The sequence below is a fragment of the Acomys russatus genome, chromosome 17 (assembly GCF_903995435.1).
Source record: "Acomys russatus chromosome 17, mAcoRus1.1, whole genome shotgun sequence".
Classification (NCBI taxonomy): domain Eukaryota; kingdom Metazoa; phylum Chordata; class Mammalia; order Rodentia; family Muridae; genus Acomys; species Acomys russatus.
Window position 1 is genome coordinate 11,716,388 of NC_067153.1, and position 21,043 is coordinate 11,737,430.

The 21,043-nt window shown below is 48.3% G+C and overlaps 1 protein-coding gene across 2 annotated transcripts in view; it reads left to right on the forward strand.

Annotated features, from left to right (window-relative positions):
* Trappc9 (trafficking protein particle complex subunit 9) overlaps positions 1-21,043 on the forward strand; it is a 456,412-nt gene that overhangs the window by 120,543 nt on the left and 314,826 nt on the right. For both annotated transcript variants that reach the window (XM_051159558.1, XM_051159557.1), the window contains one exon: positions 88-240. In XM_051159558.1, the coding sequence (XP_051015515.1) occupies positions 88-240 (153 nt within the window). The remainder of the gene's footprint in view (positions 1-87; positions 241-21,043) is intronic.

Genomic DNA, 21,043 nt, shown 5'->3' on the forward strand with positions numbered 1-21,043 from the left:
CGCAGCTTTTCTTGTGCCACTGTTTCTCCTCGGGGGACAGGTGAATCTCATGAGTACATCCTCCTCACTTCTCTGTTCTCGTTGCAGAAAAGTTGTACGGTGACTTCTTGAGCTGGAAACTGGAAGACACGCTGGCCCAGTTCCCTCTGCAGCCCGGGAAGGTGGCGACTCTCACCATCAACATCAAGGCAAAGCTGGACTTCTCTTGTCAGGAGAATCTCCTCCAGGACCTGAGTGACGGTGAGCCTGTCCTGACTCGACATTCACATTGCTGGCCCATCCTGCTGTTCAGTGCCGTGTGTACCTTGTCACTTGCTTGCCAGTCATTAGCTTCCCTGCCTAGACTCTGGCTGCTTTGTTAGCAGTGAGTTACCATGTGTGTCTGGAAATAATGAGTGTATTTCAGCTAAACTGTTTTTTTTTTTTCTTTTTCATTTTTATTAATTTTATTAATTTATTCAGATTACAACTAAATTGCTGTCCCATTACTTGTATCCTCTCGTTCCTCCCTCCTTCTGCTTTCATCCTGTTCCGCTTCCCCAGGGCTAAGACCATGGGGACCTCCTCCCCCACTATATGGTCATAGACTATCAAGTCTCATCTTGGTAGCCTGCTTATTCTTTCTTTGAGTGCCACCAAGCCTCCCCACCAAGGGGAGGTGGTCAATAGTAATTAAAACTTCATGGTACTGGCACAGCAATAGGCTGGTTGATCAATGGAATCGAATCAAAGACCCAGAAATGAATCCACACACACATAGTCACTTGATTTTTGACAGAGAAGCCAAATCTATTCAATGGAAAAAGGATAACATCTTCAACAAATGGTGCTGGTCTAACTGGATGTCTGCATGTAGAAAAATGCAATTAGACCTATATTTGTCACCATGCACAAAACTCAAGTCCAAGTGGATTAAAGACCTCAACATAAAACTAGAGACACTAAATTGGTTAGAAGAAAAAGTGGGGAAGAGCCTGGAACACATTGGCACAGGAGATAGCTAAACTATTTCTTAATCCCCCCTCTTGACTCTTTTGTTGTCATTTGCTGGGAGGTCGTCCTAAATATATGGAATGTAAGAATTGCCACAATTTTTGATGTAACTGCAGCTGCTATGATAAAGTGTTCTCTCAGAGCCTGCTGGTTTGTGTAGGAGTCTGGGGCAGTGGGACTTCCTCACAGCAGGAGGACAGACTGACCAGGCATGGTGGTTACAGATTCCTTACACCAAGTTACGAAGCCTGGTTCTGGGCACTGGAGGCCTGGTGTGGTATATGAGTGAGCTCGGGCCACTGTTGCAAAGATCTTAGATGACATGGCTTGTATACCAGCCCCTTACTCCTCATGGACCTGAGGCCTGAGAGCAGGGTTTCAGGTCCCTTTCCTGGACCCCAGATGGTCATCTTATGGCTGTGACCACACACAAAGTAAAGAGACTGTCTATCTCATGCTCCTTCCCCCTTTGTAAAGACGTTGCTCCCTTAGAGATGGACCCTGGCATTATGGCATCGTTTACCCATCACCAACTGCTCATAGTGTGTCTTTGGTACAGTTGCTGTGGGTAGTAGGGGCTTCAACATGGGGCCTTTGGAAGGAGGCACAGTAACATGACTGTTACTGAAGACAGTGGCCTCGACCCCCAGAACTTGGATGACTGTCTGAATTTTGGGCCTGCATCCCCTAACCTGAGCATGACTACAACCCTATTTCTATGGCTGTGAGGATTTGGAACTGTAAGAGTTCACAGTGTCCGTTACGGGAATGAGTGGCTGGGGCCCTGCAGATGTGGAATGTAACTTAGATACAGCTTGCTTTATTTGGGAGTGGTCCCCAAAGCTGCAAGGGTGGTACAGGTACAGTGGCCTAGTTTATTCTCTCTCTCTCTCTCTCTCTCTCTCTCTCTCTCTCTCTCTCTCTAGAAATGAGCTTCTCACCTTTCTGTGTATCTTGTATATGTGCATATCTGTGCACATATGTTTATATCTATGTGCATACATGTAGAGATCAGAGCAGGGCTTCCGGTGCCCTGCAGATGCTCTCTGCCTTGGTCTCCTGAGAAAGGGTTTCTCACTGAACCCAAATCTTGTCATTTCAGCCAGCCTGGCTAGTCAGTGAGCCCTTGGACTCCACCTGCCTCTGCCTCCAGTGCTAGAATTAGAGCTTTGATGTGGGTGCTGCAGCCTGGGGCTCATACCCTCATATTTACCCTGCAAGATTCCTGCCCATCGAAGTGTCTCCTCAGCCCTGGGACTCTGTCTGAGGTCAGCCATTTCCAGCATCCCTGCATGTTACTGCCCTTGTGCTGGCTGAGAGCTAGCAGAACATGAGCTAAGGGTTTTATTCTTCTGTCACGGGGAATTACCTCCACGTCTTGACCTCTATGAGCAGTCCCCAGCTTCCTGACCTCGGCCCCTGACTACCTACTCAGCCTGCTTCTGCAGGGCTTCTCCTGCTGTGCTGGCTGCTTTGCATGGCCTGTACTGGATCCTGTAGGCCTTAGGCCAAGCATCCCCTTGCAGCAAGGCCGTGCCATCTTCTTAGTCAGAGACAGATGCGCTCTTCAGCTCTTATGCCTTACCCTGGCTGACGCTTACTCATCTTCTGTCTCTTCACTTTGGAATAGGGACAAAGGCCTTGACTCCTTCAGCCTTGCATTGAGGCCATGAAGGGATCAAGAGTGCATGTGTGGATGACATAGCATGAAGTCTCTCTCCCCTCATTGTGGGGTTCTGGTGGTACTCATCTTCATTCTTGTGAAGAAAGTGCCCCAAAGACATCTTTAAAGAGTTGTTGGTGATCTCAGGCCTATGTGCAAAGGATACAGGAATGAGCTGCCAGGTGGTTTTGTTGCATCAGTTGCTATGTACAAAATTCACCCTGTCAACTCTGTCTTGGCTCAACTTAACAAAATACTGTAGAGGGCACTCTCACAGTTGGGAGGCTGGGAAGTTCACGCCAAAGTTCCAACAGATTTGATTCCTGGTGAGGGTTCTCTTCCTGGCCTGCAGACAGTGTTAATCTTCTTGATGTGCCCTCGTGCAGTGCAGTGGAGATGAGAGCTCTGCTGTTCACCTCATGTTGTGAGTGCACTGCTCCCACCACGGTCCTGTGTCCCTTAACCTCACAGTAAGGAGTAAGGACTTAAGTAAGTCTGTGAGTTGAGTCTGTCACCCCTTCCTGAAGTTTGCGCCCTCCCCCACCCCAGTGTTGAAATGCCATCCCTGAAGCTGATAGTCTGTAAATCGATTAGTAATATTTATATATGTAGGGAATTAAAATGGTGGCTGTTTTCTCTAACCAGCTAGTTCCCCAGTGATTGACACAGAGAGACTATGATTTATTATTAAGCTGTAGGCACTATCCTAGGCAGGTTCTGAGATATTCTATTCCTACTATCCTTAAAACCCACACATATGCCAGTCACTTGCCAATCTGATGACTCCCCAGTGGCTTCTGCTCCATCAGTCTGTCCTCAGAGTCAACTTCTCTTGGCCACGTGCTCCTAGTCTGTCCCGTCCAGTTGCAAGCTTCTTTCCCCTCTCTCCTCTTCTTCTTCCTTCTTTCCTCATGGTACACATCTTCCTCAAGCCTGGGAACCTAAGCTCCGCCTACTTCTTTTCTGCCCAGCTATAGGCTGTCAGCTACTTTACTTAACTAGTCAGAGAATACTGGGGAGTAAATCCACACAGTATCACTTAGTGAACAAAGTTCACACTGCGCCACTGGGCAGCAACCAGATCTTTGAGGCCAGAAATTAGCACTAGAATACATAGCAACAGACCAAACCCCCAACAACATTCTCTTTGTATTATTAGTAAGGATAGGAAAACAAGTGTTGTACGTACTAGAAATGGAAAAACATCACATGGATTTAACATATCAGGACATGCAAACATCAGATATCAGGTCCGGGTAGTGGGGAGCAGGAGAACCAGCTTTGGGGTAGGGGGCAGGTTATAGCTCAGTGCAGAATACTTGTTCAGAGGACTCAGAGCCATGGGTTTGATTTCTAGAACCACTACCTAAACCAAATGTGACACAAGGGCCTTTTTTTTCTTTTTGTGTGTTTGTAACCTGCCTCACCCCCTCTGCTTGCTGAGTTTTAGGTCTGTAGACAGAGGGTTACCTTAGGTAACTTTTTTCCCCAAGGGGGGAATTAGGCAGAGTGAATGTTACCCAGTCCCGAGACTCCATGCAGATACCTACTGCTGGAATATTTGCTCAGATGTGACCCATGGGACATGTCCAGGCAATGTCATCTACCTGAGATTGGTTTGTGAGACTCAAAGTAAGGCTCTAGAATGGGTCTCTGCTGCTGACCACTGGTGTCAGGTTGTCCCTGAGGTGGAAACTTTGGCTCCTAGTGTTTTGCTGGTTCCCAGCGCTTACTTGTTTCTCACACCAATTCCTACCTTTGTTTACCACAGGCCGAGGCAGTCTGAGATTTGTCATCTGGGGAAACTGCTTTGATCTGGTAAAAAGAGAATTAAATCAGCACTAGAATCATGGTTTCCTGGGGCTTTGCAAATGTAGGCTAATTTAATACCTGGTCAGTTAGATGTGGCAACATGGTTATTAATGAGGGCACATCTCTGCCGATACCAGCCAGTGGCTGCCCAGGCTGTCCACACAGCAGTCCTAGAACAAGGCAGAGACCCTTACCCAGCACTGGGACACACAGCACTCTGAGGAGTTCTGAGAGGTTGGTTACTTGGATGTTGTTCAGCCTTTGTTTGAAGACAGCTGTAAGATCATGGTGGAGACTAATTTGCTGCCCCTGGGAGAGGAACCCCTGTGACTCCTAACTGGACAGTGTCAGAAACGTGGAAACTGGACTCAGTTTCTTTTTCAGGCATGAACTCATATTATCTATGGCTACTGGAATTAGATGCAGCTTTGCGAGCCTACAGCAATAAATATAGATGTTGCACAGTTGGGATACTGGACATAGTGTGGGCTGCGGACAGATGGGAAGAGGCGTAGGGGCTACTGAGCATGCTCAGATCTGTGTGTGGCGGCCGGCCTGTCCACTTTGTGATCGCTGCTGTTGTTATTTGTTTGTTTGTTTGTTTGTTTTGAAGAGGGATACACTGGAACTTGAATGTAGGGCCTTGCATATGTTAGGTAAGAGATGCCCCATGGAAGTATATCCCTGGCCTTTGAAAAAAATTTCTTCAAAAATTTCAAGGCAGGGTCTTACCAAGCTGCCTAGGCAGTCCTCTTTGAATTTGTGATTCTCCTGTCTCAGCTACCCATGTTACTGATGTTATAGGCCTACGCCACTATATCTGTTCCTGTTTAAAATTTCCAACAATTCTGTACGTAAGCTTTACTACAATTCCTGATTTTTTGGTAGAAGAAAATGGGAAAACTGTTCCTAGTCAGTGGAGGTTGAAGCAATACAAGAGTCAAAGGCTTTGTGTAATTCTTAATTGCATCCCAGTTCTGAGACAGTGGGCAAATTGGATGTGTACACGTATTAGGTGATGCCGTTGTGTCGATGGCAGGTGCATTGAAAGCGATAATGAAACCACAGCAAAGTGAGCCGCTTCCCGGGAAGCATATTCAGAACTATGAAAGGGAGAGAGGTAATTATGCTTGCACTTTCTTTGATATGAAAAGATGACGTGAAAGTAAATGCGTCAAGTTACTGAACACTAGTGCTTTTTGGTGAAGGGTCTACAACTCCTCATTTCTATGCTGGTAGCTTTTCTGTAGGTTTGATATTTTTCAAAAACCAAGCCAAACAAACAAACCAGGGTGGGAAAGTTGCCATGCAGAGTACTGCTCTGATCTATTATGTTTTGGTTTTTAAGTAAATTCTCAGAGCCAGTAGCTTCCTGAGCCTGTGGATTCCGGGGCAGCCTTTATCTTCCTTCAGGGTAGGAGAAGTCACCTTTCAACCAGAAAGTACTTTACAACACCCAGGAGTTTCTCATTTCTGGGAATGTTATGTTTATGATGAGAAATCTTGGAAGACAGCTATATAAGCTGTCTCAGATGTTGTGTGTCTTTAGGTAGCCTAATAAAGAAGACCAAAGAAATACAGAACCAAATACCCTTAGGCGAAATATGTAGCTAACATCAGGGTCCTTCAAGACTCCAAAATATGAGCAAGTGCATCAAAACCACCACTGGCAGCTGAGAGGCCTCAGTATCACATAAGAGGGAACAGGAAGTTGGTAGTGATGGTGACAGACCAGCAATCCCTGAATAGCCCGAGGCCGCTTATTTGGTCTGATTCCCAAATAGCAACTGGAACATGTTATGAACAGGTTCTTGTATATTCCAGGAGCAAAGTTCTTTTAGAGTAAGAACGAGGACCTGACTGAGTAGGAGCTGCAGGAATCGATTTGGGTAGCTTAGTGAAGGAGCAAGAAGGCATCGCTGTGCGTGTGTAGGCACCGTGCCCCGCAGTATGCAGTGTGAGCTCCCAAGGCCACAACACCACAGAGCATAGGAAAAAAATGTGTGTGTGCCCTTCAGAGGGAAGGCAGCTGGCAGCCATCTCTCCTAGTGTTCACTCAGTAACCAGCTCAGTAAAGATGGCCAACGGGAAGGATCAAGGTCGAGTCCTATGCAGTGTTACAGAAGAAACCCAGGGCATGGTATGCGGAAGTGTGTCTTGCAGCATGCTGGGGCGCACCTTAAAAAGGATTTGTAAAGTCCTTTCAAGTAAGTTAAAAGACACCAAGAAACTATTCAAGTTTTAGAGGAACATAATTCCAAGTTAGAAAAACCTCAGCACCGAGATGGAGAGAACGAAGGAGGGAACTAAAAACTCAAGCAAAGCTCTCTGGTCTTGGGTGAGTGATAGGGACTCAGAAGGGAAAGAGGAAGAACACTAGAAAAGTGTGAGAAGGGGAAATGCTAGAGGACTGAGGCAACTCGCGCAGGTGCACGTGCATCACCTGCGCATTCCACCTCCTGCATCACCGTGAGACAGAACAGAGAGCCACAGCCTGCTAGCCAGAACTCAAGGAAACTCTGTAAAGCAAAAGTAAATCCTTGAGATGTTTACTGAACAACACAGTGTTTGCATGAGAACACTGACCCAGGGAGCCCCAGACACCCTAATACAATTACTTGCCTTCAGGCCAAAATGGCAAGTGATTTATGAAATAATGGAGATCAGATGATCGCTGGACTTTCTGACAAGGGCAGTATCTGCCCCAACCCAACTGAAGAATATGTTTTCAGACACTTATGTAATGAAATGGAAGGCAAGATCTTCAGGTCTGCAGCCTCTAGTCTCAGTCATCAAGAGTCCAGATCAGTTGTCAGGATACAGGAATGCAAACATTATCTTCTCAATGTTTTCCTCTCGAAGATTCTGAATACTTGTAGGACGGTCAAGACAGCTAGAGTGACAGTGTCACGAGGACTGTGAGCATCATGTACCAAGACCCAGGAGGTGTTAGAGGGGAGAGTGTACATGTACTCTGTCACGGCCATTGGCCCCCACAGCCTGCACACATGTACTCTGTCACGGCCATTGGCTCCCACAGCGTGCACACATGTACTCTGTCACGGCCATTGGCTCCCACAGCATGCACACATGTACTCTGTCACGGCATTGGCTCCCACAACCTGCACACATGTACTCTGTCACGGCCATTGGCTCCCACAGCCTGCACACATGTACTCTGTCACGGCCATTGGCTCCCACAACCTGCACACATGTACTCTGTCACGGCCATTGGCTCCCACAGCCTGCACACATGTACTCTGTCACGGCCATTGGCTCCCACAACCTGCACACATGTACTCTGTGATGGCCATTGGCTCCCACAACCTGCACACATGTACTCTTTAGTGGCCATTGGCTCCCACAGCCTGCACACATGTACTCTGTCACGGCCATTGGCTCCCACAGCCTGCACACATGTACTCTTTAGTGGCCATTGGCTCCCACAGCCTGCACACATGTACTCTTTAGTGGCCATTGGCTCCCACAGCCTGCACACATGTACTCTTTAGTGGCCATTGGCTTCCACAGCCTGCACACATGTACTCTTTAGTGGCCATTGGCTCCCACAGCCTGCACACATGTACTCTTTAGTGGCCATTGGCTCCCACAGCCTGCACACATGTACTCTTTAGTGGCCATTGGCTTCCACAGCCTGCACACATGTACTCTTTAGTGGCCATTGGCTCCCACAGCATGCACACATGTACTCTGTCACGGCCATTGGCTCCCACAGCCTGCACACATGTACTCTTTAGTGGCCATTGGCTTCCACAGCCTGCACACATGTACTCTTTAGTGGCCATTGGCTCCCACAGCCTGCACACATGTACTCTGTCATGGCCATTGGCTCCCACAGCGTGCACACATGTACTCTGTCACGGCATTGGCTCCCACAGCATGCACACATGTACTCTGTCACGGCCATTGGCTCCCACAGCCTGCACACATGTACTCTGTCACGGCCATTGGCTCCCACAGCCTGCACACATGTACTCTGTCACGGCCATTGGCTCCCACAGCCTGCACACATGTACTCTGTCATGGCCATTGGCTCCTACAGTGTGCACACATGTACTCTGTGATGGCCATTGGCTCCCACAGCCTGCACACATGTACTCTGTCACAAGCATTGGCTCCCACAGCCTGCACACATGTACTCTGTCACGGCCATTGGCTCCTACAGTGTGCACACATGTACTCTGTGATGGCCATTGGCTCCCACAGCATGCACACATGTACTCTGTCACGGCCATTGGCTCCCACAGCCTGCACACATGTACTCTGTCACGGCCATTGGCTCCCACAGCCTGCACACATGTACTCTGTCACGGCCATTGGCTCCCACAGCCTGCACACATGTACTCTTTAATGGCCATTGGCTCCCACAGCCTGCACACATGTACTCTTTAGTGGCCATTGGCTCCCACAGCCTGCACACATGTACTCTGTGATGGCCATTGGCTCCCACAACCTGCACACATGTACTCTTTAATGGCCATTGGCTCCCACAGCCTGCACACATGTACTCTTTAGTGGCCATTGGCTCCCACAGCCTGCACACATGTACTCTGTCATGGCCATTGGCTCCCACAGCCTGCACACATGTACTCTGTCATGACCATTGGCTCCCACAGCATGCACACATGTACTCTGTCACGGCCATTGGCTCCCACAGCCTGCACACATGTACTCTGTCATGACCATTGGCTCCCACAGCGTGCACACATGTACTCTGTCATGACCATTGGCTCCCACAGCATGCACACATGTACTCTGTCACGGCCATTGGCTCCCACAGCCTGCACACATGTACTCTGTCACGGCATTGGCTCCCACAGCCTGCACACATGTACTCTGTCACGGCATTGGCTTCCACAGCATGCACACATGTACTCTGTCACGGCCATTGGCTCCCACAGCGTGCACACATGTACTCTGTCATGACCATTGGCTCCCACAGCATGCACACATGTACTCTTTAGTGGCCATTGGCTCCCACAGCCTGCACACATGTACTCTGTCATGGCCATTGGCTCCCACAGCCTGCACACATGTACTCTGTCGCAAGCATTGGCTTCCACAGCATGCACACATGTACTCTGTCACGGCATTGGCTTCCACAGCATGCACACATGTACTCTGTCACGGCCATTGGCTCCCACAGCCTGCACACATGTACTCTGTCATGGCCATTGGCTCCCACAGCCTGCACACATGTACTCTGTCACGGCATTGGCTTCCACAGCATGCACACATGTACTCTGTCATGGCCATTGGCTCCCACAGCCTGCACACATGTACTCTGTCATGGCCATTGGCTCCCACAGCCTGCACACATGTACTCTGTCATGGCCATTGGCTCCCACAGCGTGCACACATGTACTCTGTCACGGCCATTGGCTCCCACAGCATGCACACACTACGCTGATCTAAAAAGCAGTAGGAGATGATATTGCGTGTTCAAGTAATTTTTAAGCTGATGTCAGTAATGATATCATTAGGATTAACACTTGGATTAATAATCCCTAAGTGCATACTATTGTGAAATAAAGTAAACAAACTTTTTTTGTGTGTTCATGCACATGAGGGTACATGTACATGTGTGTAATATGCTCATGTAAAGGCTAGATAATAATCTTGGGTTCCATTTCTCAGGTGCTACCCATCTTTGCTGTCTTTTATTTTTATTTTTTGAGACAAGATCTCATTATGTATCTTTGGTTGGCCTGAAACTGAGTAAACCAGGTTGGCCTTGAACTCATAGAGATCCACCTGCCTCCTCCTCAGTTCTAGAACAAAGATGTATACCACCATGCCTGGCTCATCCACCGTTTTTTGAGGTAGGGTCTCTCACTGACCTAGAATACCAAGTAGACTGTGGTGACTGACTAGTGAGATTACAAATGCTTGTTATCTTAGCTAGGTTTCTCTTCCTGTGATAAAACACTGGCCAAAACCAGCGTAGGCTAGAGAGATGGCTTAACAGTTAAGAGTACTGGCTGCTCTTTTAGTGGACCCAGGTTCAATTCCCAGCATCCACATGGTAGGCTCAGTACCATCAATAACTCCAGGCCTAGGGGATCTGATGCCTTCTTCTGGCATCTATAGGCATGGGTTACATAGACATATAAGCAGGCAGAACACCCATACACATTAAAACAAAACCAACCAAACAAGCAAACAAAACAATTCCCACCAAAAGAAAAAAAAAAAAAAAAAAAAAAAAAAAAAAAAAAGAAAGCCCAGAAACTCTTGGGAGAGGAAAGGGTTTATTTCACCTCACAGAATATAAACCATTATCAATGAAAGTCAGGGTAGGAACTGCAGACAGGAACTCAGAGGCAGGAACTGAAGCAGAGACCTTGGAGGGATGCTTCTTAATGGCTCCCGTGTGCTTTCTCATAGGCTCCAGAACCACTTCCTGGGGATGGGACGGCCACAGTGCTTGAGCCCTTCTACATTATCCATCAATCAAGAAAATCCCCCATGGGCTTGTCTCAGGCCAGCCTGATGGAGGCACGTTTTTAATTGTGGTTTCATCTTCCCAGATGACCTCAGCTTATGTTAACGGGGCAAAAATCTAACCAAGACACTTGATTTCACATTTGGCTTTTTATATGAGTCTTGAGGCTTGAGGTCAGACGAAGCCATTGCTCTAGCCCATGCTTCTCTGTGACATGTGTCGGGACCACGTATGTGTGTCCATGTAGAGTCCTAGGGTTGATACGGGGTGTCTTCCAAACTCTGATTCTCATCCTTGTGCCAAAAGCTCTTCATCCGCTCACCCATCTCTCCGTCCCCTCACAACTCTTTTGTGTCTCTGTCACTGGAATCTGGTCTTGAACTAGGATTCTCACATGGAGAACAGGAGGTAGCAGGTGTAAAGATTTGAAGTCAACAGTCTTATAGTCTAGAGTTTGAGTTAAAAGTATCAGTAAGAAGTCATGAGCTATTAAAAACAAAACAAAACAGTTAATCTCTTGCCTCTCATTTACCTGCCAGCCCTGTGCTCAGCAGGAGCCTAGCATCTGGCCAGCTCAGCAGTAGCGGAGTTGGACTATGCTTGTGTCCAAGGCATGGTGCTGAGCACCCTGCCTGGAACATCTGGAAGCCTACACTAAGGGAGTAGTCAGAGGAGACCAGCCCTGATGCGGCATCAGGGACTTTCCTAAAGAGGCCATGTGGAACCCAGAGGGCGGCAGTGCGGTGCCTGTGCTTTAGTGAGGAGGATCTAATGCTACAGGAGGCAGCGGGTCACCTTTGCAGAGTGGCAGGGAACCGAGTTATTTTGGAGGTGCTAATTAGTGATCCTTACCCTCCTCTTCCCTTTACTCTGTCTCCGGAGATTCTGACAGCTGGTGAGGTGGTTTTCTCCTAGTTGAAGTGCCCAGATACCCATTGAAAATGGGAAGGAAAATTCATCCTTGTAGTCTCTAGGAGATGACTGGGTAGAGGCAGTGACAAAGTAAGACACAGCCACCCAGTGCTCTCTTCCTGCTAGCAGAACACAGTACTCCTGGGAGATAGCATCGTCCCTGGGTCACATACCTGAGGCTGATACGTTCTCCAGATCTGACCCTTGACAGGATTGAGGACTATGAGGCCAAACAAGCCTGGCTGCTAGCTGGCACCATCTTAACTGTTTTTATTCAATAAAAGCAGAGAGAGTCTACATGTTTATCCTATGACATTTTCCCCATTAGTGTGACAGTTCACAATACCATGCCTTTAAAAGAAGAAACAAGGGAGACACACTCTCGTACTGCTTCTGCCTCACAGTCTTTCTTATCTGATCAGATGGCAAAGTTATTTCTACACTGAAGTTCTCCATAGTGTGTCTTGAAGATGAAGTCAGGCTGTTCCATGGCCCTCTCTGTCTGAAGGGCACGTTGATGTGCAAGGCGCTCTCAGACGGATCAATACGTTATCGTTTTGATGATATTGGGACTGATGCTGTGTTGGAAACAGCCTTCTTGGGTCACTGGGCCTGACAGCGCAGTGGAAATGTCCTCTGCTTTTGGTTTCCCTCCCAATTAATTATTTAATTCTATTTCCCTTTTCTGTGTGCTTTCTTGGCTCTTGGTTTTATAAGAGAAATGTCAGCCTTCCCTGCCGACAGTGTCCCTTAGACCCGATAATTAAACGTGGCATTTCAGACTCTGTATGGAAAGGAGTGAGCCTTCAGCCCCACGGAACGCAGAGCAGGTTAGAGATGGCATCTCCTCTAATCAGTTTGTTTTGCAGAGCAGGAAGCTGAGTCCCAGAGAGGTGGACAATCTGTCCGAGGCATCACGAGGCAGTGCTGGTGTCATGAGGCAGTGTGGCGGCCCTGTGCACAGGGGTGTTTGTCTTAACCGTGCCTCCCTCCCCCAGAGAACAAACAAGACTGTTTCTAGATGGGTACAGAGGTGAACTGCTGTAGCGTTACTGTCTGTGGGCAGACAGACAGCTTGTTTTTCCTTGTAAATAGAGCGGTGACCCTGTCCACAAGGGGTCATCTTCCCAGGCTTGGTGTAGGAGGATGAAAGGATGGTGAGCTTTATGCTCGGGAGCTGCTGGGGGTTTAACACCTTTTGAGAGGGGGTGGATGACATGACTTTGGCACAGAGCATTCCTGGACTCTGACCTGTGATGTTGTTGGAGGCCTGCATGTTGAGCCACAACAGCGCTCCCCACCGAGGACCACCAACTCACTCCTTGAGAACTGTGAACGCTAGATTGGGTCTCCTCAGCGTGTCCTTGTCTTTGAGCCTCCTTCCTCTCTGCAGCTGACCTCTTCTGAAGGCTAATGGAGCTTACTTGTAGACATGTTCTCTTCCTTTCCACCTGAGATGCACTTTTGTCTTCATCCTGTTGCTCCTGGCAGACGTGTCTGTTGTTTGTCTTTGGTAGCCTCGCTCTTCCTCTTGGCCTAGGGTGTGGCATGGTGGGTGTCTTTTCCTCAAACCATTACAGACTCCCAGTAGCTCTTCCACCAGTCATTTGCCTTGTCTACTCAAATTCATCTTCTGCTAATTGGATAGGGTTTTTCACCAAAGTGAGGTCCCATGCAGTTTGGGCTCTTGCCCTCCTCCCCCTTCTTGTTCCCCTCTCGCTGGGTCCCTATTGCAGCTGTCCTGAGGCACTGCTGTGTGTCTGATGTGCCTCCACTGTCTTCAGTAGTAGACCAGCATTCATACACTTCCCTCTGCCCCATGAGCCTGGCTCTAGTCATGGTTTCTCAAATTCTCGTGAGTTCTCTCCTTGGTGCGTTGTAGTGGCAGAGGTGGTATTTCCTGTGAGTCCCTGTGGCATCTCTGGGTGCTGTTCTACCTTCTCAAAACTGCCTCCCTTTAGGGTGGCTCTCCTCAGAATTCGGCCCAGGCCTTGTCCTGGCACCCTCACTGCCGGAGGGGTGACGGCATCATGAACTCAGATGGCGTTACTTGCCGAATAAAGGTCCTCAAGCAGGGCCTCAGCGGAGATGGGTTCAACAGACACCAGTGTGGAGGTATGGCAGTATTTGGACAGGCCACAGAAGCCTGAGGCCCAGGGGCCTTTCCTGGAAAGCCACCAGAGAAGCTGGATGTCTTTCCGAAGGATCTGGGTGTGCTGGCGACTGCTTAAGCAGGTAGTGCCACCTGAGGCCCACTTGTGGAAGATTTTGGGGACTAGGCCAACCAGACTCCCTCCTAAAGTGGCCAGACTGGTTCAAATCCGTTTCTCCTGACTGTTTTAGGCTGCAGCAGCAGCACCCATTGTACCCACATCACCTCTTGGACTTGTGGAGGTAGAAAGGGCAGTGCAGTGCGGGGTCATTGCACCAAGTCTCAAAGGACTGAGAGATGGAAGGTCTGGGTGCAGATCCTAGATCTGTCCAGAACAAATTTTCTAGAAGGAAAACTAGTCAAGGCTAGGCTCTACTAACATTGCCTTCCTGACCTCAGGCAAACAGTGAGTGTTCTTGCACAGCCATGGCAATAGTCCTGACATGCTAATATGATCCTTGTGTTTCCACTCAGATTTCTTATCTTTTCTTTCTGGTTTTTTTTTTTTTTTTTAATGTGTTTGGGTATTTTGCCTGTATGTCTGTGTGCTGGGTGCTCATTGAGAAAGACAGAAGAAGGTGTCAGATTCCCTGGGACTGGAGTTGCAGATGATTGTGAGCCACCATGGAGGTGCTAGAAACCAAACCTGGACCTTCTAGAAGAGCAGTCAGCACTCTTAACCTCTGAGCCATCTCTCCAGATCCCTGATTTTTTTTCTCTTTTATATGTTATTTACATGTATTCCTCTACTAGAAGAGAAACATGAATAGGTGAACTCCGTTTCTCACAGGGGATAGCTGAATTAGCATATGTTATTTTGAGATTTAAAAATTTGGGAAAGAAAATCAGAGAAGTGTCAGTTTGGGGTTAAAGTGGAAATCCCTTGTTTATAAGTTAGTGGGTGGGTATGTTGCAGCCTGCCCCCGTCCCCTTTCCCACTCTAGGATGGCACACGCTCATGGTCCTCTAGAATGCAGTGACTCAAAGGGCAGACTAAAGGCTGTGATAGTCTGCACAGTGGGTTTGCGTCCATGCATCCGAACATACAGGAAAGGGGGTTGTGTCTTCATTAAGTAGCTAGCAAGGCTGGAGGCTCGAAGCTCCAAGGCAGAGCATTGATTTTAAAAACTAAGAAAAGCAAAAGCTCCCCTGACTATTGCATAAAATTCCCCCTTCCTCGGCTCCAAATTAGGTTCCACACTGATAGGCCAGGACTCTTAAGAGCTAACTGTATGTCTCTCTGCCTTTCTCTTTCTCTCATTTCCTCCCTTCCTCCCTTCCCCCTCTCTCCTTGCCCTCATGAGCTCCTATTCCTGTGTCAGGCTTAGATTGCTGTCACAGAATGTCAGACTAGGTGTCCTCAACTGAGGATTCTCATTTATATTCTCTCTCTCTCTCTCTCATACACACACACACACACACACACACACACACACACACACACACACACACCTTTCAGAAAATGTTTATATTCCTGAAGTGTACTTTCTCCTTTGCCCAGAGGTTTTGCACACACATAAAGAACCTCTTTCTCATCCTCCTGTCTTCACCTGCTCAGGCCCTCTTCATCTTCTGCATCCTAGCCTGGCATTACTCCTGGAGAAAATCCTCCTTGTGTCCTCTAAATTAGGTCAGCCCCTCTCCGTACACCCAACACCATACATTTTTTATGGCTGGTGTTTACCACAGTAACACTTTTTAACTTATGTAAAATTGCTTTGTCTCTCCCATTAGACTTGTGCTGTATAATATAGTAGTCACTAGAGAAATTTGCTTAAAGTAATTAAAATCAAGTGAAATCAATAATCAGTTCTTTAGATTCATATATGCACACTATACTGTTCATGTGCCCATAGCTGTAAGTAGCCAGCAGCTGCCTTTTTGCACCACATGGAACAGGCCAACAGGGCAGAGCTCCACGGGATGGCACAGCCGTGGATACCAGGCTGCCAGGAAGAAACCACAAAGAAGAACAGGATATGTAAAGCAGACAACACATGTCTGTGAGGGAGAGGGGGAAGATGGGGCTGTAGCTGTGAGGGAGGGAGAGGGGGAAGAGGGGCTGTAGCTGTGAGGGAGGGAGGGGGTGAAGAGGGGCTGTAGCTGTGAGGGAGGGAGGGGGGAAGAGGGGCTGTAGCTGTGAGGGAGGGGGGGGGTAGGGAGGGGGTGAAGAGGGCTGTAGCTGTGAGGGAGGGAGGGGGTGAAGAGGGGCTGTAGCTGTGAGGGAGGGAGGGGGGAAGAGGGGCTGTAGCTGTGAGGGAGGGAGGGGGTGAAGAGGGGCTGTAGCTGTGAGGGAGGGAGGGGGTGAAGAGGGGCTGTAGCTGTGAGGGAGGGAGGGGGGAAGAGGGGCTGTAGCTGTGAGGGAGAGAGAGGCAGCTGTAGTTGTGAGGGAAAGGGGAAAGGGGATACTAGCTCAAAGGAGCCATAACCCTAAGTATAAAAAGTAGACTGACAGTTTCCAGAGGGAATAGAGGGCAGTATTTCTATGACCTATGTGTAGGCAAAGATTCCTAGATAAAAGGTAGCACTAAACAAAAAAACAAAATTAAGAAATTCTAGGTGTGCATAGTGGTGCAGGCTTTTAATCCCAGCACTTAGGAGGCAGAGGCTGCTTGATCTCTGTGAGTTCAAGGCCAGTCTGGTCTACATAGAACATTCCAGGAAAGCCAGGGCTACACAGAGAAACCCTGTTTCAAAAACAAACACACAAACAAACAAAAAACCCAAGAAACAAAACCCCCCAAATTCTGCTTGTGAAAAGACAACACTGAAAGAGCAAAACACCTAACCACATACTGTAAGGAGGTGACATTTTGACTGTTGACTGTGCCTAGCATAGCCAGGTGCTTGGGTTTGATTCCCCAAACCAAAAGTTCTAGAAGGAGGAGGAGCAGGAAGAAGAGAAGAGAGAAGAGAAGAGAGCCACTTTGAACCCCTGCTTGTCTAAGGCCTACCAGAGCATCTATGCCAGTGTCACTGAAAACAAGCCACATCTCTATGAGAAGTAGAATGGCTAAACTACCATGTTGACAGCAGCATACCATACAGCAAGAAGACACATGAGTGGTGGCACGGACCTCAAACACCATCTTGAGGGAAAGGAGGAGCACGTACGTTGATTTGAGGCTTCTGCTTCCAGGAGTGTAAAAGAACATCTTCATATGACTTTAAGTCAAAGAAGAGGGTCAAGAAGACACCAGTGAATAGCTACTGTGTTTAGTACCCTGTAACTAGTGAGACCGATGCATCATGGCACTAGCCAGACTTGTGTATCTTGGTAGAGAGTTGCCAACAGCAACAGGACTGAAGGTGGCAGAGAGTGTTAGGAACTGTGCTGCTCTGATCTCGGTGGAGGCTACCAAACTGAACACAAACAGAGAAATCTATCAAACTGTAACTTAACATTAGTGCTTACTACTCTATGAAACTTAGGCTTCTATTTTTAGACTTCAAGCACTATTTGTGACAAAAATAAGCCATCTAGGAACGAATCTGTGAAATACCATAAGCCCTTCCCAGAGGGAATTATAAAATGTTGCTGGGAAGCCATTAAACATGACAAGCACGTTAAAGAGATATACCATATTCATAGATAGGAAGACTAAAGAGCATAAGAAATTCTCTTTTTTCCCCAAAAATTTTCTATCAATTTGAAACAGTTTGGATGAAAATTCTAACAGATGACTTTAAAGAGCTTGAAAAGTGATTCTGAAATTGCTATGAAAGAACAAGAGGTGGGGAACCTCCAAATGGCTCCAAAACAATCATCTGGCGGAGGACTGGCCCTGCCACATCTCCAAGCCCTTTGTCACAGGCACTGAACAGCCACTGGGTCTGCCCAAAGCTTTTGGAACAACTCAGTCAGCGGATGAGTGGGAACTTTGCATGTAGACAGAAGGAAGGCTGTCTGTACCAGAGGGGAGGCTGTCTACACCGACGGTTCCCAAACTGTGCTGAGCATTCCAGTCACTCCTAGTGCCCTCAGTAACCCTGATTCCGGCTAAATGACAGTGGGAGCAGGGCTGGCATTTCAAAGATCCTAGGCAACTCCAGTACAGAGGAAGGCAGAGAAGCCGTGGTGTGCACCATCGGCAGTCAATGTGAGGGTGTGACGAACTAGATAGATGCGAGGAGCTGTGTACCTTTGGAATAGGAGCAAATGAGGCAGAAGATGAAATGGCCTCAGGGTAGGGCCAGGTACGGCTGCTTCGTATACTGACTTCGGCAGCGAGATGTCCCGAATCAAGCTGGAACAAAGAGAAGCAAAGCCACGCTGTACTGGCAATGTGACCATGATGGCACCTTGGGAGGCAGCAGACAGGGGTGATAGCAGCAGGTAGCCAACAATGACAGAAGCAGTAAAGACGAGAACAAAGAAGGCAGCCAGGAGGAGGTGAGGACAATGTTGCAAACGCTTGGGCAGTCTGCACCCTGAGTTAGCAGAACAGTGCCCATACTTCCCCATCTCTTATTGTTTGGATTGAAGCACCTATAGTTCTCCACGGAACAGCCATCCCCACCCTGCAGTTGTCTTCTTGGCGAGTCACCACAGCTTGGCTGGAGACAGTGATGATGAGCTCAGGGAGAGCTGTGGTCCACAGGCAGGCTCTTGTTCCCTCGCTGCAATCACCTGTTGCTGACGAGCGACAGACACTCGAACCCCCATCCCAGCCAGAGTTTAAATCAAAGAACAAAGTTAACTTCCCCACACACTGGCTGGACAGAGGGCCTAGCAATGTATGTACTTCATAGGTTGTTAGACAGCCCTCTGGGGCAAGCATGGTGGGCGGCAAGAAGCTGTCTACATCCGCAGAGATGCTCTCCTGGGAGCCCCAGGGAGGCAGGGGCAGGCTGACCTTTCCCGTGGCTACGCTGTAGTGCTGTGAAATGACTGCCTGTGAGTCAGAAGGCAGGTAGGTGGCACAGCTAAATATAACGACAGGCAGGCTGTCCAGCACATTAGCTTTGTTCTGTCAGGAGCAAAAGCCATCAACCCACTGAATACAAAACAAAAGCAACACGCAATGGCCAACGCAACCCAAAAGTAGTCACAGGTCAGGGATTAAAATCTAAGATACTGACTCCCAACTTCAGCTCAAGTATGGGGGAAAAAGTGGGCGACAAAGAGTGAGCATTTGTTCAAAGTCATCAGGGAACCACTCAAGGCCTAGATGGGCCAGCCAGATTATGACTGCAGGCTTAGGGTCTCTGGTCCCTAGAGGCCTTCTGTAAGGGGCTCAGTGGGTAGAGAAGAGACGGTACCAAGAAAGGTTAAAGTTGGCTGGGGAGAGGGCAGCAGCCTGCCCTGGTTGTATCAAAACAAGGCAGAGAAATGCTCAGCAAGGATGAAACAGCGTGGGATGCCATGGGAACCCAGCTGCAGAATGGGCACCCAGGAACCAAGGCTCAGCCATCACCCTGTAGACCTCCAAGCCCACAGGACTAGGAACTGGGTATAGGATGTGTCTGGTCCCCGAAGGCAGATGGCAGATGAGAACACCTTCAGAGGGGCAGGTTGGGACAAGGTGGAAAATGTCTCATGGAGCCCTGAGGGAGTTCTTGCTTCTGATGACAAAGCATGGGACAGCAGGACTCATCATCAAGTGAAAGGAAAGAGTAGCTTCCTGGAGGCTGAGGGGGCAAGTGTGAGTGAGGAAGTCATAGGCAGGCAGAAGCTGGGAATTCACAGATCCTGGACTTGCCTGTAAGATGTGCACAGTAGAGCGAGAAAGGCCCAAAGTGCATTCAGGCGGATTCTCAGGGGACTTGTGCTGGCACAAGGGGTATACAGCAGACAAGACAGGTGTGATCTGTCCTGGCTACAAATGAGAACCCCGTGAGAACAGGCAGGAAGGGACAACTGAATTGCATGCCTGGCGAGTGGGCTGGGCACTAATAAATGTTTTCTCTGTCTTAATGTTCTCTAGCACAAGGAAAAAAAGCCATGTTTTAACAAAAACCTCAGGCTTCCTAAAAAATAAACAAAAACTAAAACTAAAACAAAACAAAACAAAAAGAACAAAACCCATAGAAACCCCCCCCCCCCAAAAAAAACAGTTATGTTTATGGAAAAACCCAGGCATCTAGGAATTTCAAAGACAGAAAGAAGTACCTCTGTGTTAAGACTGCAGGCACACTGCCTCACGCTTCTGAGCGCTTGAGGATGAGTCACTGTTCTTTAAAAAATAAGACCAAGAACTCCAAAAATCCATATTTATTCTCAAATACCCTGAGCAGCAGACAAGGGCAGAGATGCCAAACAACCATTCAGATGTCCGGGGACAGCGTCAGGCGAGCAGGCATGAAAGAGAACACAGCAGATTGCACAGCAGTGGCCCACAAAGGCAAGCAGTCTCCAGCTACAGTGGTAGCCCTAGCTTCTGCTGTCAGTAAATGTGAAGCCACACACAATGAAATGTGCTTTGCTTATAGCCCTGGACTCTGGAAACCTGTGCTGATGCTGCTATCCATAGCAGCCTGCTCCCAGTCTGTTTGTTCATCAGAAGGGGGCAAGAAGTATGCTCGCCCATGGGAAGCAGAGTGGGTTCTCCTCAGAGCTCAGCAGGCCACGGGTACCTCTGCTGAACCCTACGTGTGTACACAGGTCCATAACGGTGCACAGGGAAACAGCTCTGCACTAATAGCCTCCAAGTGGCTTCCCCAGAGGATTGTGCCTGTCTCACTCCAGGAAAGCTAACTGCAAATTACCTTTACCTTCTATAGCCAGTCCTGTTCTAGTATCAAGGAAATCAGCACCTCTCATTGACATCTTATTCTACAAAGAAATAATTTAGTAGCAGCATGAAAATATTCTCACACGGGAAGCCTGGAACTAACCCACCCTCTCCTTCCTGTGGAAAGATGATCACTTACTCATTCCTACTGGTAGCTCTAGTACTCAGAGCCACAACCGTAGGGCAGTCTGGGAACTCCAAAGCACTCTGTGTGTTCAGGCGGACGAGGAGAAGCCTCCAGACATGTGGGTAAGGCCTTGGGCATGGTGCCATCGCTGTGGGCACCCAGTGGAGGGAAGGCAGTGTCTGGA